The sequence below is a fragment of the Lemur catta genome, chromosome X, assembly GCF_020740605.2.
Source record: "Lemur catta isolate mLemCat1 chromosome X, mLemCat1.pri, whole genome shotgun sequence".
Taxonomy (NCBI): Eukaryota; Metazoa; Chordata; class Mammalia; order Primates; family Lemuridae; genus Lemur; species Lemur catta.
The window spans coordinates 51,425,460-51,450,497 of record NC_059155.1 but is presented as its reverse complement, the minus strand read 5'-3'; the positions used below and the strand labels follow the sequence as shown (position 1 = coordinate 51,450,497).

Genomic DNA, 25,038 nt, shown 5'->3' with positions numbered 1-25,038 from the left:
TGTGGGGGTGGGGCTGGATGCCTGGGACGTGGAGGCCTAGGGGCTGTTAGGTGGGGGGGATAGGATCAGGGTGGGTCTGAGATGGGGGTGGAAGCTCTCCTTGGGCCGCTCAGGCCCCGCCTGGCCCCCCACGTGGCCAGGGGCTGGGCTGGGCTGGGCTGGGCCGGGCTGGGCTGGGCTGGGTTGGGCGGGGCGAGGCCAGCGGCCGGCGGGGAGGCGGGCGCGAGGGCGGGGAGCGGTGCGGAAGCCGGGCCACATAAAGGAGCGGGCGGCGCGACGGGGGTGGCTCTTTCCTGGGTGGGGTTTGTGAAGTCGTGGCCCGTTAGCAGGCAGCCGAGCACTCGCCCGGACGCTAGAGAGGGACCCAATCCGAGCCCCTGGCCCCCGAGTCCGACCCGTGTGTACAGCGCGGTCTCAGAGCTGCCTGACAGTTCTAGCCAAACTTCACCAACTCCACTGCCTTTGCCGCCACCATGCCCAAAACGGTAAGTGCCGCGGGTGGGCACTGTTGACCCCGGGGGCTCTAGCAGACCCTCTTAGCCCTTTGCTGATGGCAGAAGGCTTGGCCGGCCACTAGCCCGCCGGGGATGCCGCGCCCTCCGCCAAGGCCTGGGGTGAGGAGGGACGGGAGTGGGGTCCTGGGGTGGCGCGCCCTCAGGAGTGAGGGGTGTCCACTGTGTGGACAGGACGGGGCCAGCCTCTTTTTCAGGTTTCAGTTCCCTGCCTAGGGATGCGACGGTGGGGAAGGCTCCGTTGTGAGCTTGGGGTCTCCCCTTTCCCCTGATGGGCCGTGGGTGCAGGAAAGAGAATTCTGCTCCAGAGGAGAACACTTTCCCCAGCCCAGGAATTGGCATTTTTCTGGGACAAGGGTGCCACTGTCCAAGAGGGGCCATGGGAACAGAGAAGCCGGGAGGAGGGTGGGAGTTGCTCAGGGTGGATCCCACACCCCCACTCACCTTTCCCACAGCCTCCCCTGGTGGCTCCAGCTGTTTCCCGTTAGGTGAGGAGAGAGTTGTGGAGGGACTCATCAGCAAGGCTGCTTGCTTTTACTGGAGAGCGCCTACACTTTACTAGGCACTAGTCTCAGGGGAGGCCTACCCCATCTCCTAGGAGAGAGGACTGGTTTCTTCCTCATCTCCACCCACCAGATCCCTGCCCTTCCCGTTACTTAATGCCGCTCTGTCCCCTCCAGACTGTTCTGTGAAATGTGGGTTCTCTCCTGTGAGGCCACACCTTTCTAGAGTGGTGGTTGATTCTGAGATCTGGTCTCCACCACACTGGTTGTTATGAGAAGAGCAGAAGCCTCCAGGGAGTTGGGCCTAGGGGGGCCGGATGCCCATGAGGGAGGAGTGGGGGAGGGGTGTGCCTGACTAATGAGCTCTGCTTGCGTTTGTGCAAGTCATGCCAAATGGCTGCTGGGGCCCTTCCCTTGCTCAAGAAGGCCTAGTGACCACTCTGGCTTGAGTCCTTTAGGCGAAGCAGCTTGTTGGGCTGACGTGGGCTATGCAGTGCTCCAAGACCCGTCTCCCTAGGACTGCCTGAGCCTTGTAGAGCTGAGATAGTGACTAGTAGCCTTGAAAAGAGCTGAAGGCCCCTGGGATGAGAGGAGGAGAGTGGGGGGACCCAGTTCTTTGGGTTCCTGCTGAGCTTTACTTGCCACGTTGCTGTATTCCTGCCTCACCACCAAGTCATTCTTGCCTTTCCAGAGCCCTGTCCTTCAGAAACATCAAGGTTTCAACAAGTATGTGCTTTCACCATCTCTCTCTGTTAAATTGCTGGTGTTTTTATGACGTGAGGATTTTCCGCACTTTCTTCCCAAACCACCCCCCCCAAGTGAGAATGGTTTTGCAAAGAGAGGGGAAAAAAATCCACTGTCTCTGCCAACACAGCGATTTATAAAGATACTTCCAGGAGCTTCTCTTTGGGTCTGTCTCTCTGTGGTTGACTCCTGACTCCTCTTAAGGTGTGGCTTTGCCTGAATAGTTGGGTGGATCTCTGGGAATAGGCTTTGCTCCATGGCCTCTCTTCCCTTAGGGGCATATCTCATCCTTAATTCTGAGATATCCCACCTTTAAATACAACTTGAGGGTCCTGGATGTTGCCTCACAGTTGTATTAACCATCTCATCTCAGTCAAAATTGGCAAAGAAGACAGTGGTGATCCTTTTCCTGGGTATGGATAGAGATTGGAGTATGTATGAGCTGTTTGGTGTCAGGCTCATACTCCTGGGGTACTGAAAGTACCTGAAGACTGAAGATATTTTTATGCAGATGGATTGAAACTTGAATCAAATTGGAAGGAGCCAGCTGAGTTTTGATAGACTGGAAGCATTAGAGAATTTTTTATGCTGTTTGACTCAAGGAATGGTCAACTTTTAGGAAAAACAACTATCATGCCTGTTAAGACGATAGAATCTTAACCTGAAAGGGACTTTGGAGATTATCTTATCTAGTAAACCCTTTTTCTTTTTTAAGCAATGAGGCTATTTAACCCTACAGGAAAAGACCTACCTAAGGGCACATGGTAACTGAGCCAGAATTGGGTTCAGGCTTTCTGATGCCCATCCTATTGACCCCCCTAATCTGACCCAGTGATTGGGTTATTGAAGTTTGAGTTCTCTCTCTTGCCTAAAGCAAGTTGCTCCCTGTTCTCAGGCCTTCATGGTCCTTACATAAAAGGAAGTGGGTAATTTGGGCAGAATGACCCACTTTGTGTGGTCTTCTGGTAAGATTTGGGAATGTCAAAAGGTACCTCCTGTTACTTTTCTCATTTCTCATCTCAAGGCCGAGGTATCCAGGGACACACCCTGGGGTTCACTGAATACCAGCCAGTAACTTTAATGAAGAGGAGACATTTTTCCTTTCTCCTCTTCTTCACTGGTGTGCTTTAGGTTATTTCTGGAGTACGGCAGACAAGAGAACGGTAGAAGAACCCATTTATTCATATGAACCATGCCTGCGGTCTATCCAGGGTTGGTTTCACTTTTTTAGCCAGTTGTCTCTCCTAGTCAGCCCAACCTCCCTTAAAGCCGTTAAAACATGCCTCATTGCCCTCCCCCACTTCTTGCCATTCTTGGACTCTGCTTCTGGTTGCCAGTTTCCTGAGTCTGCTTTACTAGCCAGGATAGAGAAGCTTATTAACTGCCATCTATACTTTCTGGTGATGGTGACAGTGTGTGTGTGTGTGTGTGTGTGTGTGTGTGTGTGTGTGTGTGTGTGTGTAGACAGAGAGAGTCTTTCTCTTTCCCTACCTTCTTTAACTTTTTTAAGATCACAAAGTCTTTGGGGCTCTCTTAGATTCCCTAAAAAAAGATTGTTTTGAATTTTCAAGATGTCCTTGAGTTTTTGGTTTCCCTCCTTAGAATTTATTAAGTGTTAGAGTTGAAAAGGCTCTCCACAACTGTAAAGTCCAACTCTTCTCATTGTATAGATGAGGAAACTAAGACCCACAAAAGGGAGACACTAACCTAGACTGATACAGCATGCCAGTGGCAAAGTTAGGACTTGAATCTAGATCTTAGTTAGAGGGTTACTCTTGGTAAAATCTCTTTGATTTTCTGGGGTTTTAGCCTTCTATCAGTAGGTCAGGGGAAATGTGATCAAGTGGCCATTTGATTGGGCCATCAATGTGAGCCCAGTTCCTTAAAGTATTTGAAGGCTTCTGCATTCAGCTAAATTTTAACAGGGCCTGCGTGGACTGTTGGTTCTCCTGCCATTCTTAGCATTGTTTGAGCCACTCAAGTGGCACTAAAGGGGTACTTGGTAAATAGGAGACAGAATCTCAGTCTTTTAACCCTTAAACCAGCCTTGCCTGCAGGGTGGGGCCAGGGATCAGGAATGGAGGATATGTGAGAGAAGATCTTGCATCTCTCCACTTCTTTTGGTTCTCTAGTTCACCCTGCCTTTTGTGAAAGTGTGGATGATAGAGACAGAGCAGGAACCATCTTGGGGCTTTACTTTAGGCTTGTCTTTGAACAGCCTTCTGGGCGGGGAGGGGTTGCTGGTGGGGCAGAGAGGCCTTTGTGGGATCCTCTAAGACAGTGGTCCTCAAACCTTTTTGGTGCTAGGGACTGGTTTCATGGAAGACAATTTTTCTACGGAAGGGGTGGGTGGGGGTAGGGTGTTGTGGGTGTATGTGTGGGTGGTGGTGTAGAGCTCAGCGGTGATGCACATCAATTTCCTAACAGGCCACAAACCTGTACTGGGCCATGGCCTGGGGGTTGAGGACTGCAGCTCTAAGGCACCAACTAATTACACTCTTTTGTGTTAGGCTTGGAGAGGGAAAGGTTGCTCTATGAGTCACTCATAGAGGTAATATTGACCATTAATCTGCTAAGTTTCCATTCTTCTTTTTATTTTTATTTTTGAGACAGTCTCACCCTGTCACCCAGGCTAGAGTGCAGTAGTGTCAGCCTAGCTTACAGCAACCTCAAACTCCTGGGCCCTAAGCCATCGTCCTGCCTCTGCCTCAGTCTCCTGAGTAGCTGGAACTACAGGCACATACCACCACACTTGACTAATTTTTTATATTTATAAAAGAGGTGGGGGTCTAACTCTTGGTTAGGCTGGTCTTGAAGTCCCGACCTCAAGCAATCCTCCAGCCTCAGCCTCCCAGAGTGCTAGGATTACATGGGTGAGCCACCACATCAGACCAACTTTCCATTATTTTCTAGCTGCCTGTAACAGTAACTTGTTTTAAGGGTGGTGTTATTACTTTTCTCTTGCCTCCTCCTCTCATCTGACTGCTTTACTGAATGGTGGAGCTGGAAGGGACATTTAGAGGTCATCTGGTCTATCCCCCTGCCTCCAAATCTAATTCTCTCTGAATGAAATGAGATGACAGCTACAATTATTTTGAACTCTGTTCTAATAGTGTTGCTTGGCAACAGCCTGTCTTAGGTCCCTTTGTATCTTCATGGAAGTCCCCTACACTGGAAATTCTAGATTCAGGGTCCCCAAAGGGGAGATCTGGCTACAACCACTAGCAGGGTTGGGCCTTTCATAGCCAGACCTGCTGAAAATTGGCATTGCTATAGGTTGGGAACAGTTTGTTTCTGATCTTTCAAAGATAGAATTGAGTTTTATCTTGTGTCTCTTTCCTAACTCACAATCTTTTCTTGCTCTTATCCATCCCATTATTCTTTGCCCCAAACAAAAAAGCAGAGTACAAAGGTGGTCTCCTTTGGGGCAGTCTATTGGTCAAGTGAAAGGGGTGGTCTTTTCATAATTGACTGGCTTTGCTGTTTTTCCCTCTTCCCATTTCATGCTTGATAGAGCTGAAAAACTTTTCAATTCCAGGTTCTTTTTTTTTTTTAGAATTGTATTATAAAACTTGTTTAATGTTATCGTTTTATGTATCCAGAAAGACAAAAAATAAAATGCAATAAAAAACGAATATGGTCAGTAACTTATCTATTTATTTATTTATTTTTCTCTTTGTTTTAGTTGCAGCTTATTATAGGGGTACAAATGTTTAGGTTACATATGTTGCCTTTGCCCCACCCAAGTCAGAACTTCAAGCGTGCATCCCCCAGATAGTGCACACTGCACCCCTTAGGTGTGAATATACCCATCACCTCTTCCACCCCAACCTCCTAACACCCGATGAATGTTACTACTATATGTGCACATAAGTGTTGATCAGTTAATACCAGTTTGATGGTGAGTACATGTGGTGCTTGTTTTTCCATTCTTGGGATACTTCATTTAGTAAAATGGGCTCCAGCTCTATTGAGGATAATACAAGAGGTGCTAGATCACCATCGCTTTTTGTGGCTGAGTAGTACTCCATGGTATACATATACCACAATTTATTAATCCACTCATGTATTGATGGGCACTTGGGTTGTTTTCACGTCTTTGCAGTTGTGAATTGTGCTGCTATCAACATTCAAGTGCAGATGTCTTTTTTACAGAATGTCTTTTTTTCCTTTGGGTAGGTGCCCAATGATGGGATCACTGGATCAAATGGTAGTTCTACTTGTAGCTCTTTGAGGTATCTCCATATTACTTTCCACAGAGGTTGTACTAATTTGCAGTCCCACCAGCAGTTTATGAGTGTTCCTATCTCTCCTCATCCAAGCCAGCATTTATTGTTTTGGGACTCTTTGATAAAGGCCATTCTCACGGGAGACAAGTGATTATCTCATTGTGGTTTTGATTTGCATTTCCCTGATGATTAGAGATGTTGAGCATTTTTTAGTATGTTCATTGGCCATTAGTCTATGTTTTGAAAAATTTCTGTTCATGTCTTTTGCCCACTTTTTAATGGGGTTGTTTGATTTTTTCTTGTTGATTTTCATGAGTTCTATGTAGATTCTAGTTATTCAGCCCTTTATCAGATGTGTAACATGTGAATATTGTCTCCCATTCTGTAGGTTGTCTGTTTGCTCTTGTGACAGTTTCTTGGCTATGCAGAAGCTTTTTAATTTGATCAGGTCCCATTTATTTTTATTGTTGATGTGATTGCCTTTGGGATCTTCTTCATAAATTCTTTGCCTAGGCTAATGGATATAAGACTTTTTCCAACATTTTCTTCTAGAATTCTTATAGTTTCATGCCTTAGGTTTAAGTGTGTTATCTACTGTGAGTTGATTTTTGTGGGTTCTAGTTTGTGGTACAGGAGCTGTCACTTTGGAGGGTTAGCTCAGAATTCCGTAAATTTGGAAGATGGGTGTTGGGAAATGGAAAATAACATGAACTGAGAATTTTTCTTCTATTTCCATGTAAGAACCTCTTTCCTGTCCTCAGTAAAGTGATCCAAATGAAATGGGCCTTTAGGTGAGTCCTTTCTTCAGGCCCTCAGTCTCTCAACCTTGTCATGAGTTTACCTGGGAACTTCCAGTACTCATGTTCTGGAGAGCCTTGATGGTACATCCTTCAGCCTCCTATTTGTATGTTCATTCCTTCAGACATTCTTCAACATTTGAGCACCTTCTATGTACCAGGCAGTGCCGGGAATACAAAGTTGAATAGTGCTTGTTAAAATGTATCTTCTTATCCCCCTACTCTTCTGGAGTGCTGTTTCTTCCTGATTGTTGAGTTCAGAATTGAGTGTTTCCAGTTTGGGGGTTGGTTTGTTTCATTAGTAGATCTGACAAGAATACTGGCATAGGTACTCGTGGCCATTTCTTCTTGAGCCTACGGAAGGGAAAGGGCTGTATCTTTCCTTACTGAAGAAAGAAAGAACCCAAGTGAGATTATCTTATGAAGGCTGTGGGTTGACTGAAGAGGCCTGGACAAACACCAAAAGCTTCATAGGTTTCCCTGCCTTTTGTCTCACATTTCCCAATGCCTGCCTGCCTGCCTGACAGTAGCAAAGATCCCCTATAGTTCTGTTGAAAGGCCAGGAAGCTACTAGGGTATGTTTCAAATTTTCTTCTAACATGGTAAATGTGGTAGTTAGATATATTGGTAGATAATGAGAAGCTCATGGGTATAAAAAAAAAAAAAAAAACCTCATAAAGTATCTATCACCAGTGAGCTGAGGACTGGCTATTGTGGGGTACAGCATTTCAAAGGCATCTGTATTAGGGTAACCCAGAGCTTTCCTAGCCTTAAGCTTCCCTTTAGCTGATTGTTCTGGATGTTCTACATTTCTCACAGGAGTGTTTGAACCACACAACAACTGAGCTGGCTTTAAACCTTCTAGTTTAGTCTTTATGTTTTAGATGGGAGCACCAGAAAAGGAACAGGATTTCAGTGAACTGGTTATACAGCCAGGACTGAAATTCAACTTGGCTCGCCCCCAGTATAGGGTAGGAACTTTGAATGCTTGTCTTCTAAATGACACTCACTGCAGTATGCTCTGTGCTTGCAGGTGACTTGACCATGGTGTTATGGTCATGGAAAGAACAATTCCTTTTGAGTATGTAGAGTTACTTAAGGGCTTCTCCGTATGGAGATGGTTCAGGCCCTGACCTTATTTTAGGAACTCCTTATAGCAATTCCTAGGAAGGTAAGCATTCTGCTTTGGCTGTGAAGGGTGGTGGATGACAGATGTGTGGGCTGAAGGGAAGTGGGGAGAGGAAACCAGCCTCTAGCCGCTAGCCACTTGCTCTCCTAAGAGGCTTTAGGGATTAGAGTTATTTCTTCTCCATATTCATAGCCAGAGAGATTAGGCAGCTTGTTCGGGGTCACATAAAGTTGATAATAGTATTGCAAGAGAACTTGGATTTCCTAAATTCCAAAGATGGTGGTCTGTCACTGGACTTGCCTGCCTTGGAAGGATGACTCTTTTCACCCAGGGAGCACAGACTTCCAGAGAATTGGCTCTGTGGTTATATTAACATGTTGGCTACAGTGGAGTTCCCCTAAATAGCTTCTGCTGTAGTAGGTCTCAGTGAGTGGGTGACTTAGTTCTTCTGGGGCCTCAGATGACTTTCTTCTCTTCCTGCCTTCACCTCACCCAAATTCCCTGCTTTCTCTTTGCACTTTTAAACTTTGAGCTCTGACCTCTTTGAATTCTGACTCATTGCTCCAGCTTGACCTGTCCCTTGAGTTAGGAGAATATTATGGTACTTTCCTTTCCAATTTGGTGACAATATTTGTTGCTGTAGCAACCATTTGAATACCAACTAGAGTCTCCTGGCCTCAACCCTTACCACTTACCTCTAGGTGCTTGTAGGCCAAATTGGAGGCAGGTAGGGAGGACAAAAAGGACATTTCAAGCCTTCATAGAAAGGGAGCATAGAATGGTGTTGAAAAGCACAGACTGTGGAACCAGACTGCATGGACTCAAATCCCACCTTTGTGACCAACTAGTTGTGTAGCCTTGGGCAAGTGACTTAATTTCTTTAACTCATTTTTCTCAGCTATAAAGTGAAGATAATAATAGTACCTATCTTATAAGGTTGTAAGGATTATGTGAGGCAATTCATCATGTACGGTGCTTAGAACTGTGCCGAGCATCTAATAAGAAACAAATGTTAGTTGCTATAATTATTTATTGAACTACTTACTATATGGCCAACCCTGTGCTAGGTGAGATGGGTAAGAAAAAAGGCAGGAAGTTGCATTCTCACCATTTATTGAGTGGCTATTATATACTATTTACTGTTAGGCATATAAATAAAGGAATGGAGGACATAATTGCTGCCTTCAAAGATCTCCTATTTAATTTGGGGTTTAGGGCTAACTCACTTTAAAACAGTTTGAGAAAACTATAGACTTTGCATGATATTTTCTATAGATTTTGAGACAAAGGGGTTTGCTGGTAAATGTACAGGGCCTTGAAGTATGTGTACTCTTGGGGGCAGTGGCCATTTTGAGTGGGAGGGTGATGTGGTTTTGGTACATGAGCATAAACCAGGTGACCCTAGGCCAATGCCCTCTTTAAAATGAATTTGTCTGAAATAAAGGAAGGTTTGAGGAACAGATTGATTGTTTCAAGGGGAGCCACAGAGAGGTACATGTAAGCATAGACCAAGTTGCTCTTTCTAGAGTCAGTTGAAGCCAACAGTCCTTTCTTAATTTGCAAACCTTCTACAAGGGTCTTTGAGGGAGACTGTACCTTGGGTTTTACAGAATTGGGTGAATTAATCTAAAATAATTTGTTGTCTTTTTTGCCCAAGGAGGTATGTGAGAGGGCCCTTCCTTCATGCATAGAGTTTGGTGATGACTCTTTAAGTCAGCAGCCTAGAAACAGCTTTCAGTTCTCCCAATGGCTTTGATATGAAGTTAGATATTTGGGAAAGGGTGGAGATGGAGGGAAGAGTTCTCAGTGTGTGGTTGTGATAGGTGGTGGAGTATGGCATTTTCTGGCCTGGCCTAGCTGCAATATCTGGACCTTGAATTTGGAGAAAGAACCTTTTGGGCCACGTTCAAAGCATAGCCTTTGGCTGTGTCTGATGACAGAGACATTAGATCTGATGCTCTTTTCAATGGGCTTGTTGAGGCATAATGTGAATATTGACATAGCTCCCAGGCCACTGGTATAGTGAAGGGCTCTGCACCTGCTTAACAGTATTATTTTGCCAGTTAGTTCCTGTGATTAGTGACTTTGAAGATTGATACTTCTTCCTATCCCTGACAATCTTCTTCTACCTTGTGGGAATTTGATAGATACTTTGTGTGGCCAGGGTACTGGTCAAAGCCTATTTAAGGAAGAATTGAGATGTGATAATCTGGTTATATGACATAAAATATTGTCTGAAAAATCTTTTCCTGGGTATATATTTGGGAGGTGACAGGGGCCAAGGCCTAGGAGGGAGAACAAGGCATACCTGATAGGCTTGGTTAACATTTCCTTCTTTTTCTTTAGTCCTAGCCTCCCTTAAATACCTAGGAAGGATCGAGTCTTATGTTTCTTAAGTGTGTTTAGATAAGGTTCCTGATCTTACTCTCTTGGTCTAGTCTGCCCTACACCCTCACCCCGCCCCTGGTCCAGTCCTTTTTTCAGAAATCTCAGCCTGGACGTTTGATGAAGTACGCCAAGAGGCTCTTTCTTACCTGTTGTAATCTTTAACTGAGGTTTACTATTCTGTGGTATGGAGTTGGAGGGTGGGGGTCAAGGTAACAGCCAATTTGGGTGTCATTACTTAAGTTGTACAAATCTTTGCTATCTTCAAGGGTTTTACTGAGCTAAACTCCTCTCCAAACATCCTTGTAGGTAACTTGTGGGAGACTGACTAATTCCCTTACTGAGAACAAAAGTCACATAACCTCTTTGCCTATGAATCTTCCCTTTCCCCAACATGAAAATATCAGAAATGCATAAAGGGAGTAGAACAAAGCCCCCTTCCCTCAGGTTCCTTATTCTTTTTGGTGCCTGGTAGATCTAGCATATGCTTGGTGGAAACATCTTCCATTTTGCTTCAGAGTTACACTACACTTCTATGATTTGCATATTTGGAGAGCTGCTCCAGCAGGGCCTGAGGTGGGACTGGGGAAAATTTAACCTAGTTGCCTTTCTCTCTGCCATAGTCTGGGCATTTTCCTACGGTTGGGAGTTTGCCTCCTGGCCTTAGGCCAGTTGCCAAAGGAAACCGATGACTAAAGGCTTCCTCCCTGCAACGTCAGCTTCTGGAACCTTTCCTGATGATTCCCTACCAGTCAAGTAGGCCTTATTTGGCTATTTTCTCCCCCCTCAAATTCCCCCCCCAACTAGTCTCCTGTTCTCCTTTGGTAGAGGGAACGCCTTCTTCAAATTTATACAATACCACCTGCAAACTTTTCTTTTCTCCTTGTTTAGCCTTAAGCAGAGAGCAGTGGGGAAGGAGGGAGGAAGATGGGAGACCTCTGGAATGACTGTGATTTCTCCACCCTGCTTTCTTATCTCTCCTTGCTTTCTTGACCCTGCCTGGTCACCTCTCTCCAGCTTCTTACCTAGATCTCTGACAGCCTAGGAGTGGTATTGCTTAGCCTGAAAAGGCTCAAAGTGTGGGGGTGGGGTGGGGCTAGGGCTCTCAGCATTTGAAACTATTCCTTTGGAGTAGGTAAAGCCTTCCAGTTGGTAAACCCAGTTCTTTGTGTGGGTGTCTGTAGTATGCCTAGCCTTCTTACTTGGCTTTCCTGAGTGGGCTGGGTCCAAGGTCCCTCTGCTTCTCTTCCCCAGTCCTAAACCATCAAGTCTTAGGTTGGAAAAGCTGAGCTTTTGACACTTACATCTTGGGGCTCCTGTCTGGATATCTTTTTTTTTTTTTTTTTTTTGTAAATGCCTTTTAGTAGAAATGGTACAATCGAAAGAATAGTAGACTGAATCAGGATATCTGGTTTTTAGTCTCTGCCTGTGTGACCTTGGGCAGGTCACTTTTATGAGCCTTAGTTTTCTTATCTGTGAAATAGAGACATTGACTTTTTAGGACATTCTGATTATTTGTGTCTAGTCTTTAAGAGAATAGTAAGGGGTTCTTGGAAAGAGTTAGAACAGAGCAGAGAGCAGTAACTATTTGAAGAGGTTGCCCTCTCCCATTTAGAATGGCATTGAGGGTGTTTTCTACCCCAGCAACAATATGTAAACAGCCCCCTCTATTTCAGTGAGCTCTGCTCTGGAGGTATTGGGTCTACCTACCACAGAGCTCGCTGTGGAGATCCTGGCTTGGAGAAACAGCTGTTGACTGAGTGCCTTGGGTGGGGCCTTGGAGTCTAGCCTGAAGACTACAGTTGCTGGCTATTTTTGGTCATTGGTGACTCAAGGAAGAATAGAAGACACTTGCATTGGTCATTTTTCCATCAAGGAAGGGGAAGACCAAGAAACAAACCCAAACTGAATGTAAATGAGATTTGACTTCCTCTACCCTTTTCCTCACAACATCCCTCTCCATAGAGCTATGAAATTGCTTTTGACTGAGTCTCAAATTGCTAAGCTCCCCTTCCTCTTCCTCTGAGTCACTGGCATCTATGTTGCCCTTGGATGGGGAGAGCTAGGTGATGTGGGCTTGGGTGGAGCAAAAGGGAGGATTTTCTAGCCAAGGAGATTGGCACAAAGTAAGTGTTGGGCTTTGAACTGATCTTGCGTTTTGTGAATGTGCCTTCCTTTGGTGTTCGACCTGTAGATCAAAGGAGAGGGATTTCTAAATTTTCTGTGAGGGCCTGCTAGGCTGATAGGGCATAAGCAAGTTCCTGGGAATGGTATACCCTTGGCTGGATCTGTTTTTACCCTTCCTCCTCCTCTTCTTTCTCTCCTTTTCACTGACATTTTGTCCAGTTATTGCTTGTGAATCAAGGATCCCAGGCCAGATCTCAGCCACATAGGAGTTGACCGTGAACATGAACCTCACCTGCTCCGAGCACCCTGGAAGGAGGGCAAGATAGAAGTCTTGACATCTGTTATCCTTCCTTTAGAAACAAGTTCCTAGGGTCGTTTAACCAGATAAGGCTTAGTCGGATAGAGCTGGGCAGTGCTGTTGGGAGGAAGATTTTTTTCCTAGCATTGAGCTAGAATGGCCTCTAGGGTATACAGGAGCTTGCTGCTGGAAGCAGCTGCCTTGCTCACAGCTCCTCATTCTTCTTAGCGGACTCATGTGGGTTGTTAGGGATGCCAACCGCAGGTGGTTCATCAAAATGCCTGTTGATGAGGGAGGGTAGGCAAGCAAGTAGAGGGAGGAGATGGAATGTGGAGTCAAATTGAAGAAGAGTGGTTCTTTATTTTTATATTTTCCCTCTTTTTTAAAACCCAGCATGGCATATGACAAAGTTTAGCAAATAGAGGGAGAAATCGTCCCAAACCCCATCATTTTAATATAGCAATAGTTGTTTGTATTTCTTGTCATGTCTCATATATGTACCTTAGTTTTCCATGGTGCAATCATAGTGTACATTAAAAAATCCTACTTTCCCCCTTTTTAACATATCACTAAAAACTTAGATAAATGCTATTTCATTTTAAAAATGAATACTTTAATGGCTTTATAAAATTCTATCCAGTGGCTATGCCATAATTTATTTAACCATTCCCCTTTTGGGAGGCAATAAGATTACTCTCAGCATTTTCCAGTATTTAGAACACTGCAGTGAATGTGAACAAGAGAAAATATAAACCCCTTAGCTTGTCATGTAGGGAGGATCCTTTGGTACCTGGCCTCATTCTAGCTTCCTCTCCACACTCAGCTCCCACTTATTCCCACATGTATACCATGCTGTAGCTTTGTGGAATCAAGGTTCCCCAAGTAAGCCATACCTCTTTTTAAAAGAATTGTTGTAAAGCCATACCTCTTCTGTCTTTCTATTTTATCCTCTCCTTTTTCTTTCAGCTTGAAATGTCAGGTGCCTCTTCTTCACCTCCCCCAACTCCATGTCACCTCCACTGAAAGCCCTTTTTTAATATTCCCAGGTAGTATTAATTGTACCATCTTCTGTGTGCCCACTGTACTTTCTAAGAACTTCAGTTATGATACTTACTACGTGATATTGCAGGCATCTGGGCTCCCAGCCTTTCTCTTTCAGTAAACTTGTGGATTTGAAACCTTCTAGCTCTCCCTGCCTCAATAAGGGGCCATTCTCCAAGTAGAGGTGTTAAGAATGGAAAAACCTTTGAAGAACATTTAGTCAGTGAGAGACATGGTGACAGAGAAGCAGTAGAAATGTATTCAAGAGATCCAACAGTGTCAGGTGAGCACCTAGTAGGGCATATTAGGCACTAGTAATAGAGAAAATATACCTTGGAGAAGGGGAGAGTACATTAGCACCTATAGGGAGGAGAGGCCTGAATGTAAGTGTAGAGAAAGCCTAGCTGGCCTTGACTCATTAGTGCAAACTTCTTAAACCATTCCAGATCACAGTTTCTCATATTTAGAATGGAAAGATTAATAGCACCCTGCTTCTTAGGATTATGGTAAGGATTCATTCAGTGCACTAATGTATCTGAAAGTGCTCTGTGAGGTGTGAGGCACAGAGGAGAGAGGATAGACCATGACACTTCAGAATTTTTTCCAGTTATCCTCTTAAAGTTCTGTCCTGTGTGTGATTCCCATCAGTCCTCTGAGCCCAGAATTCCAGATGGTAGTTTCTCTGAGCCCCACATAGGTACTCCACAGCCTGGTTCTTTTTAGTAAGTGGTATGCAGGGAAGAACCGTCTCTCCACTCACCTGAGCAGTATGGCTCTGACTGGTCCCAGCACTGCCCTACTCAAGAATGGCTACAAGAGGCTGGGGAGGGAGGTACCACCTTCTCCTTAGCTCTTTAGCCTCAAATAAGTGCTACTAGAGTAGGAGGTTTCCTAATGTCTCTTTAGCTGGAGGTAGAAGTATTTATAGAAGTTGCTGTGAAACTGGGCATTTTTCAGGTCTCCTGGCCCTAATCCTGTCATTCACTGTTAGGAGAACAGATCTTCTTGTCTGTCACTGACTATACATTCTTCATAGGCCTGCCCATCCCACCTGTCTTGGGCAAATAGCTCATGAGGAACCATCCAAGCCAGATTCAAGGTCTTTGGGTGGAGATTTTTGATCCTAGTATATTTCTATTTTCACCATATACTACCCATGGCTTCTTGCTGCTGTCTTGGTCATCTTCAAATCCCCAGTCAATCTCATGATTGTATGTTTTTGTAAGCAAGTAAATAATCTAAGCCTGTGAAAGATCTATTGGTCAACTGTAAATCAACAAGGGGGAGGGACTTGCTTAACGTCACATAGTGAGTCAGAAGCAGAAGCTGGTCTTGAAGCCAAGACTCTCAGGAGTATATTCTTTCCATTATATCAGCCTAGCCCACTAGAGTGTAAACTTCATGAGGACAGATGGTTTCCCACTACCCATTGTATCCCCAGTACCTAACACAGTACCTGGTATAGAGTAGGTGCTCAACAAATATTTGTTGAATAGGTATGTTATTAGCTACTATTGTCAAGTTGTAATTATCATCTTCAGACTTCTTTAGCTACACCTACCAGAAAGCCAAACAACAATTCCAGTTGTTAGAACTGCCTAATGTGTACCTAGCTGGCAGAGTGAAGCAGACTAGTACCAGGGAATGGGAAGGCATTGTCCCTCTTGTGTACCTTGGAGAGTCTGTTTATCTGTAAGTGGCCAGCTTGTTCACAGCCAATTTCCACTCCTTTTTCCCATGTCTTCACACAATACAGTAGTGTTCATGGCAACGGGTAATATTTGAATCAAAGCTTTCAGTGGATTCTAACAGGCAGCCATGCAAGCATTTCTCTCTGCTTTGTGAAGCACCCCAGAGTTTGGCTGTAGAGTACATATTTGAGGCATTACTCAGTTTTAAATTTTTTTGTGTGTGTGCTGCTCATTATGGCATAGCCAGCAGGAAGGGCTGCATTGTGTAATCTAATCCTGAGAGGAGTGTGCCCCTAAAGTTTGGGAATTGGGTTGGCCCCTGTGCTCAGGGATGGGCAGAGCCAGGCACAGATCAGGGAGGATAACAGGGAAGTCCTGGAGATCATTATGTTGGAGTGGGTACCCAGTGACTATGCACTTCTGCTGTTACTGCTGTTGCCCACCGAGGCTTCCATAGGGCCCAGATCTGCATATCTTTGCAGATTTGAGCATGTTTTGGTTAAGGTAGGCTAATTTCAGGGGCAATAGGAAGACTTTTCCTCCCATCCACTCCTGAGAGAGGGGTGTGGCCAGCATTTAAGAAGTATAGGTTTAGGCTTACTAGGTAAGATTGGCTGCCCTAAAATAGGCCGGGTGTGGTAGCTCACGCCTGTAATCCCAGCATTCTGGGAGGCTGAGGCGGGAGGGTTGCTCGAGGTCAGGAGTTCGAGACCAGCCTCAGCAAGAGCAAGACCTCGTCTCTACTAAAAATAGAAAGAAATTATATGGACAGCTAAAAATATATAGAAAAAAGTTAGCAGGGCATGGTGGCGCATACCTGTAGTCCCAGCTACTCGGGAGGCTGAGGCAGGAGGATCGCTTGAGCCCAGGAGTTTGAGGTTGCTGTGAGCTAAGCTGACGCCATGGCACTCTAGCCAGGGCAAAAGAGCAAGACTCTGTCTCAAAAAAAAAAAAAAGGTTAAAATGAAGGTCACCTTGTCTTCAAAGGACTTTTCCATCTGTTTTTTCAGTGTTGAGCTAGACACCATACAAGGAATAACAGATAGTCTCTGCCGTTTGGTATGGCACACTTAAAGATGGACTTTATTTATTTTACAATTTTGGATTAAATTTTTCATTATGAAACCACTACATATTTGCTGTAAGAAATAAGACAGCACTGAAAAATATAAAGTCCCTATCTTCTGCCTCTACTCTCCAGAGAGAAACACCATTAACCAGTTAGTTATGTGAACATAGACTCTGGATGCATTCATATATGTAAACCTTTAAACACACACACACATAGTGCAAATCCATGTTGTTCTGTGACTGGCTTTTTTAACTTAGTATGTGGTGGCCATCTTTTTATGTCAAATCAGATTTTTATGTATGAGCTCATTGATAAGCAAATTAACAAATGGGTGGAACACTTAAAATCAACACAAATAAAGGGCCCATCCTCTTTATCAAGTGGAAAATAAAGAGAACATTGTGAGGGTTTTCCTACCTGAGGCTTTCTGAAGAAGGTGGGATTTGTGGACTCTTCTGTCGGGATGAAGGTTGATAAGAGCTGCTCCCCTTTCCAAGCTCAGTAGGCCGCACCTATGGAGATTACTGTGATTTCATCTGTATCTAAATGATCTTAGTGGAGTGATTGGTGGTAGGATAAACCACTTTCCTGTACTTAACACAGTCCCCTCTCTGTTCTGTGGTTTTGCCAGTTTGGGGTAGTCTGATTCTGGACAGTACCTGACTGAGAACCCTGCTCCTCAGAAGACCTCTGCTGGAGTTGTCTGAGGTGAAGGAAAGAAGCTCTGTGTGTGTATATGTGTGTTGGTGGGGAGCACATGCCTTTCCAATCTTCCCCAAAGAAGAGCAGTGGGAATGCCTGTCAGTCATCAGTGAAGCTGGATTAGAATCCCCCCAATTATACATACCAGGAATCTCGTCCAGGTGATGGAAAAATGGAATTTTACAGAGTGCTCAGCTATAGCTGAGCTACCCAGTTGAAGAGTTCAGGAAGATAGTGATTTGTGAAATACAAACACACACATGATATATTTTGGGAAAAAAATTCGAGGCTTGTATCTGCTGGTCCTGGTCTTAGAAGCTTGCTAGCTTGAGGGCATTTATCATGTTGTAGGAGCCAGGCCAGGAGAGGAGAAACAGAAGCAGAATTACCAGAAATGCTGGCTCTCATCTGCCTACTCATGGCAGGCCCTACCCTTCTCTTGTCTTTTTTGTTCTTAGACTTTTACAGTGGGTGGAGCACAGCTCCTACTTGCCCAACCTTTAATCCTGGAGCCTCTGCCACCAGAGGTTGATCCTGACTGGGCCAGGCCTACAGGCTACTTTCAGGCATTTTTGTCTTTCCCTTCAGACAAACAGGGAGCTGCCTGCGGACTCTTGAGTGATTGGAGCTTTCCGAATCTTTGTGGGGCAGTCAGAGCAAAGTTCTCAGCTCAGTCTCTAAAAAGGGAAAGGTAATGACATTTTAAAGAATTTTTTTGGCTACTTGAGAAGGCATGGATCCAAAGCATCTCTAGGCATTTAGTTTAGGCCAGGCTTGTAGGAAGATCTGTGTTTCAATATTTACTTACTGTGTGACTCTGGGGAAGTCCCTTAACCTCCCTGAGCCTCCCCTTCTCCCACTGGTAATGCTAGTCTCAAGAGTTGATGGGAAACCTAGATAAGGTAACATTGGAAAGCCCTCAAATGTTCTGTAGAAAATCAAGTGTACAGGTTTCAAGTGCTCAGAGAAGTTTAAATCATGCTTTAATATCCTCTGTTGATAAAGGCAGTAGAAGTATGTCAGTAGATAAAAGACTTTCAGCTCACCATTAAGAATGGTTATGATCCCTAAAAGGGTAAGACTTGGTTATCAGGAAAAGTTCACTTCTGTGGAATGGCTCATTTATAGAGCATTTAGGATAAATGAGGCATTGCCATATAATCAGCTCTCAACTATCCATGACAAAACTTTCTTCTCCCTGCTACCTGTGGATGGCCTTTTGTAAGCCACAGTGAGCTCAGGGAATGCAAACTCTTCTGATAGTCCAAATAACACCTAATTAGTTAGGTAAACATGCTCCCAAAATTCCCAAGTGAAGTGGTTAGATTGCTGTTGCCAGGTTATCCATAGAGTGTTACTCTTATGTTGATGTGGTTAACTGACCTTAGCTACAAGGAAAATGGTGAACTTTGCCCTCTGGAGCTAGGAAAGTGATAGGCATCTACTTCTCAGGTCATTTGCATCATCACTGACCATCCCTCCCGGCTGTGAACTCAGGTAGGGATAGCAAATTTATGACACTGGGATGTGGAAGGAGGCAACCCTTCAAAGATTTGAGGTAGAGAAGACCACATGTGAAAGTGTTCTGAATGGACTGTTATTCTGGGGAGAGTTTGAGTAGTTCTCTGTCTTCACACTCTACTGGGATTCAACCTTTGGCAGGAAGAGCCAAGGCTAAGGAAAATCTTGATAGAGCCATCAGGGACCTCTCTGGGAAAGTTCCTCTGGAAACTCTCACTGTTTTAGCAGCCTAGAAAAGGAAATTCTAGAGTTAGGAAGCTAGGAAGAAGTTCTAAGTTTAGGGGACAGCTGCCTGCTTTCCAAGTAGTTCCATATTTGAAACAGCTCAGTCAGATGTGAATTGAAGGAATCCCTTTACAGGTTGGCTGGCATTGCCCTGTAATTTTCTTCTAGTGTCGAAATAGTGATAATTGTTTACGTTTGTAATATGCTTCCTAGTTGGATGGAAAGCCCCTTTTTATTGCTGTTATTATGTCATTTGATATTCATCAACTCTCTCCAGTTGGCAAGTTAGGAATTATTATGGCTACTTTTATATGGGGAAACTGAGGCTCAAAGATATTAAGTGACTCTGCACAGGACTTGAGTGGGAGATAGAAGACTGGTTTTAGACTATGTGCAAGGTGGGGTGTGAAAAGAGAAGACAAGTGTTTCATAAAGGCCTGGACTTAAGCTCCTGTCATGGTTAGGCCAGAGTTCTGAGGGTAGAAAGGAAGTTTCAGCTTTGAATGTTTGGCCCTTCCCTTATTCTAGTAGCTGCCTAACATCTCTTCAGTCTCTCTTCTAAAAGATCATGAGTCAAGAATAAAGTTTAGAGAGAATTCTAGCAGTTGGGGACTGCGTGGGGATGGCTACCTGTTATGTTGTTTGTGTTCTGCCTGCTCAGGGCTTTGCCTGACTCTTGTTTTGCAGTTGGCTTCCTGTGTTACCATTCTTGCTAGTTTCAGACTATTGCCTTAAAGGCTAGTTGTGCTTTCCACCTAGTTGAGCCAATACCTTACTTGGATTTGCCATGCTCCCGAACACATAGGAGTTACTTGTTAGCAAGTGAGAATTGTTTGGGGTTTGCTTAGACCTAGCTAATGTAGGATCTTGTTTGTATCTTGGGAGGAGCAAGAACATTGATCCAAATTCTTGTTGAGAGGAGGGAGTATTGAGGAATCGTGGATAGGGTACTCTTTTGGAGTTCAAAGAGCTGTGGTTTAGTCTGGGCCCTGCTGCTGGCTTCCCAGGGCAATCTTGACCAAACCCTTGTCTCTTTCTGGGCCATAATCTGTTCTGCAAGGGGTTGATTTGGCTAATCTCTGAGGGCTATTCCTACTCTGAAGTTCTATGATTTATTCAGAAATGTTACATTCCCCTAACAGTGGAGGCTGGTCTGTCCCAACCTGGGTAGAAGGATGGTGGCACACATTTCAGAAATGGTTGTGTTCTGTGGGAACTGAGCCAAGTGGGCAAATCTACCAGCTCTGAAAAGTTTAAAGTGGCCAGCTTTGCCTGGATTTTAGAGGGGAGACCTTTATAAAAAGGCCTTGGGCATGTTAGGGAGAACAACTGGATGGAGGGGTGGGCAGGCAAGGGTGGCAGGCATCAGTCTAGGCCTGATATGGGTGAGAAGGGAAGAGGTGCTCCGGAGGGATAGTTCTTAGGGAACCCACCAGAAACAGACGATGGACCGACATCATGGGGTAGATGGTTTAGCATAGTCTCTGGGTAGGCAGTTTCTGGTCACAAGCAGTTGATAAGCCCTCAGGAATGTGACACTGTCACATGGGAATGTGTCACTAGAGCAGCCAAAAGCTGTGCAGGCAAGGAGAGCCTTTTCCCCTTGTCACTATTCCCTCTATGTGTAGGGTGGGAGGTTCTTAAAGTTGGGCCATAGAGACTATATGTGGCAAGTGAATAAACCAAGTTCATAATGGCAGATAGGCCCGGTCCTTTAGAGGAAGGAAAAGTTGTAATGATTGCTTGATGTCAAAGCATGTAGGGATGGATTTGCTAGGGCTGATACATTTTAATTTTTTCTTGAAGACTTGAAGCAAGGTTTAGAAAAGGAGAATTTGAACTCAGGACCCTAGGGGCTAAAATGAAGCTGAATGTTAATTTTTAGAGCTGCCTTTCTTATAGTAGGGGGCTGCGTTTTGCATGGAGCCAGCTAGGCTCCCTGCCTTCTGATCCACTTTGGCCAGGGTGTGCCCAGGGAAGTCTAGCTTGCCTGTACAATTGGTCTTGTCCAGTTTGTAAAAACATGTAGACTCTTGATCAATTGGTCTGGGTTAGGGCTTTGGGCATCAGTATTTTTAAAGAGCTCCCCTAGGGGATTCTAACATTGGACAAAGGTTGATAACTACATCTCTAGTGGAAGCCTCTCCTTGTTATGTGCAAGAAGACTGAACCTGAGAAAGAGGAGGGAGACGTGCCCATGCCCACATGGCATAGATACAGCTGATCTGAGCTGAGACTTGGTCCAGTGCTCTTTCCACTCTACTCTAGTAGCTTGGAGTAAAGGTGGCCCTGACAGATCAGTTGGATATCCTCTAAATTTGGCCAGAGGGCCTGGAGGAGATAGGAATTATGCCCCTCAACCCACAAGTGCTAGAGGAAGGGGTGGGGTTTGAAGTAACTAACTGGACCCAAGGATAGTGAGCAGCCCTTTTAAGAGAGTGAGTTCACTGTCTGGGCATGTGCAGACCAGCGGTCAGGGGGAGGAGGGAAGGATAGGACAGGATGGGAGGTGAGTAATGCTGTGGGAACCAAGGCATTCAGTTAGTGGGAACATTACAGGGAGTTGGTGAGTAAGAGCCCAAGGACCTGGTGACTTCACTCCCCATGTGGAAGTGCTAAGCTGGAACCCTGTCCTATGTCCAAAGCAGGGTGTCTGAGAACTGAGGACTACTTGTTCTCTGTTTCCTGCTTCAGCTGGATGGCCTTTACACCTGCCTAGGGAGTGAGCCCAGCCATATAGAGCAGCCTCTTCTATGCCCTGGCCCCTGCTGCTCTTATCCTTTCAAAGTACATCAAGCTCTCCCACATGTCCTGGTATACCGTGTCACAGTGTGGTCTTTGATTATGTCCCCACTGTTTTATGTGTGGCACCCCAATTAGAGAATAAGCTTCTCCTATGGTAGAAAAGGGGGCCTTGTTCCAAGTCCTCCCAGGGGCATGGGAAGGTGGTTACTGTAGAGAACCAAGCATCACCAGGAACACGCTTTGGGTTTCTTTTCTCTCACCAGTCTCAAAAGGAACTTTTTATTTGGGGAGAAAGGTGACCGGGAACTTTAGGGTAGATGTAGTACAAACTTCATTCTGTGACATCCAAGAATTATATCTTTTCCCTACTAGATGGGGAACACCTTGAAGTAAGGGCTTGTCATAATCTCTGTATTCCCAGTACACAGCAAAATGTCCCCACACTTTGCAGGAGTTCAATAGCTGCTGAATTGGTTTAAGGCTATTTCTACTCCTATCCTTTCCCTTGAGTCAGGTTAGATTCCCTAGAAACCCTCTATCTCCTGGCTGAAGACTGTGGAAGCTAAGGAAAGAGGAAAGGGCTGCATCTTAGGGTTCCTGCCTATGGCACCCCTTGTATCCAGAAGTTTGTAACTACAGTTCTTAGCAGTAGTTGACATTTTGGGTACACATGCTTTCACATATACATATTTTTCTTTCTTTTCTTTTTTTCTATAGGAGGGACAAGTATAAAGATCCAGAGTGGGAGGTTAGATGGTAGACTCCTGAATAGTTCCTTTTTTTTCTTTGAGACAGAGTCTCGCTCTGTGCCCAGGCTAGAGTGCCTTGACATCAGCCTAGCTCACAGCAACCTCATCCTGGGCTCAAGCGATCCTTCTGCCTCAGCCTCCAGAGTAGCTGGGACTACAGGCATGTGCCACCATGCCCAGCTAATTTTTTTCTATATATTTTTAGTTGTCCAGCCAATTTCTTTTTATTTTTTTAGTAGAGACGGAGTCTCGCTCTAGCTCAAGCTGGTCTCGAACTCCTGAGCTCAAATGATCTGCCCGCCTTGGCCTCCAAGAGTGCTAGGATTACAGGCGTGAGCCACCATGCCTGGCTTCTGAATAGTTGTTTCTCTCACCACTTTTGAGAGAAGGGCCATCCATATCATGAGCATCATAGATCTACTCCAGAAAAGAAAGGCCTGAGTGCAGTGTTGGCCACTAATGGAGGTATTTACCCTTGGAGCTTTGTAGTTGACATTAGTTTCATTTTTAGCCTGTCCCTCTCACTGAGTTTGGCATCTCCAACTTGATTTCCTTTTATTCTCCAAACCTGTTTTGAGGGTATAGGGAGAGAAGCAAGCCATGTATGTCCCTTTGTTTCTTGAGCCCGTAATAAACCAGCTACTAGGAGGGGACCCCTTCTTGCTTCTTTCTTCCTTCTTCACGCATGCCTCTTGCTCTCTGAGGTCAAGAGTTTGAGCCAGAGGCCTGAGGACCAGGCACTCCATGGCTCAGCCCTTGGCCTGGGGCCTGCTATTTGGGGGGATCAGCTTGGCCCAGGGCCTTCCTGGTATGTGAATGAGCTTTTGGGGAAGATGGTCAGTAGTCTAAACTTATTATCTATTTTCCCCCCAATGCCTTTGTATAGGAAGGAAGTAGACTACTCTGTATGATTATTTGGCATGTGGGCCGGGTCTCTGGCTAACTTTCAGATAAGACCTTTACTGCTCATCTTCTACGGAAAGTAGACTGTAAAGAGAGCTTCAGGTTTGAGGCCTTGCAGATAGTCAGTAGAGTTATCAGCCTACCAATATTTGGTCTAGTCTATGAATTGGCAAACTTGCCTGTGGAGCCTATTTTTGTGTGTACTGTAAAAATAGGTTTTACATTTTTAAAAAACATCATTTTAAAAAGTAAAAAGAATATGTAACAGAGACCATATGTTGCCCATAGATACAGTTTGTCAACCCCTGGTAGTCTATGTTTTAGCCTACCAATTTACTATATACTCATTTTGTATATATTCATTGCTCCTTTATAGTCATCTCTTTGCTGAGCCAGACTCATTTGAATCCTTTGAATCCTAGTTTATGATTGGGCTGCTTGTAGCAAATCATAAATCCCTTCCATGTTGGTTACTAACTAACCAAACCACTCTGTATCCTTCTGGTGTACACTTGGGGTTCTAGCCACCTGTGGTTAACAATAAAATTATATCCTTCTTGGAGTGGAAAGAACCTGTGAGATGATGCTTTCCTCCCGCTCACTGTTCCTTTGTAAAACTTTGCTTTTCATCTCAGATGGTGCCAAATCTAGTAAGTAGGCAGCTGCTGTTGATAGTAATTAAAGAGATTTGAAAACACAAACACAAAAGTCCAAATCTGTATTCAACAGGAGATTCCAGAGCTGGGGCCAGCTCTTCCTGTTCCTTCCCTTACACTTCATCTGTGGCTTTGTTGAGCCTCCTAAATTAAAACTGGCTTTTTGAGAAGGTGCCTCCTTTGTGTTGTTGTGGGACCACACCTGGACAGAGGGAATCCCGGGTACTTTTGGAGCAAGACACTGAGACCGTTTGGAGTTCTGGGAGTGATGCTACAGTGTAGCTCTTGTGATAGACTAACCCCAGACAAGGAGGCATTCTCAGCTCCATCTGTAGCCCTTACACGCTTTGCACTATGTTGGCTATTGTGTGTTATGTGGGTATATGCCTGTTTGGGTACCCCTACCCATTCATGCCAGATCTTTGGGAATCCTGGAGTGGAGGGAATATGGTGCCAGTGCTAAGTCATTCTCCTGGAAAGGTCAGGATTCTAAGAGGAGTTGTCCCAGGTCTTCTCTGAAATGCCTTCTTTTTTCCCTGTTGCTGTGCCTGCCTTCCTCAAACATACGTAGGATTGTTGATGCCCACCAAGCTCCAGGCTACTAAGCCTGGGAGACTCAACCACTGGGCTTCCTGACCAGCGGTAGCACTCAGGGCCCAAAGAGGTGAGCAACACTCACCTGGGCTGATTGTCCTCTCCCCTTCCCCAGTGTCCTGCACCTCTATCCCTAGTAGCATAATCGGTGTGTGAGGAATGTGCAAAGATGCTTCTGCCTTGTTAAGGACTGAACGATATTTGTGGGTAGTCAGTGAGTAAGGTTGATTTAAATGGTTTTTAGGTGACAATTAATGGTGAACTTCCCAAGTGGAGTTGCCTCAGGTCTTCCTGTGAGTTTTTTGGGATCAGGGTCTGGTCAGGATTGCTCAAGGTGATTCAAGAGCAGGGAGAGCGGTAGCCATAAGATAAAGGTTGTAGGCCAATATTAGAATTGTTTTCAACCATTATGTAT

The 25,038-nt window shown here is 44.9% G+C and overlaps 1 protein-coding gene across 1 annotated transcript in view; it reads left to right on the top strand.

The window, feature by feature from the left end:
- Positions 1–222: 222 nt before the first annotated feature.
- The window catches only part of MSN (moesin), a 67,029-nt gene continuing 42,213 nt past the window's right edge, over positions 223–25,038 (top strand). Inside the window, exon 1 of the mRNA XM_045538421.1 lies at positions 223–485. Within this exon, the coding sequence (XP_045394377.1) occupies positions 474–485 (12 nt within the window). The 5' untranslated portion in view covers positions 223–473. The remainder of the gene's footprint in view (positions 486–25,038) is intronic.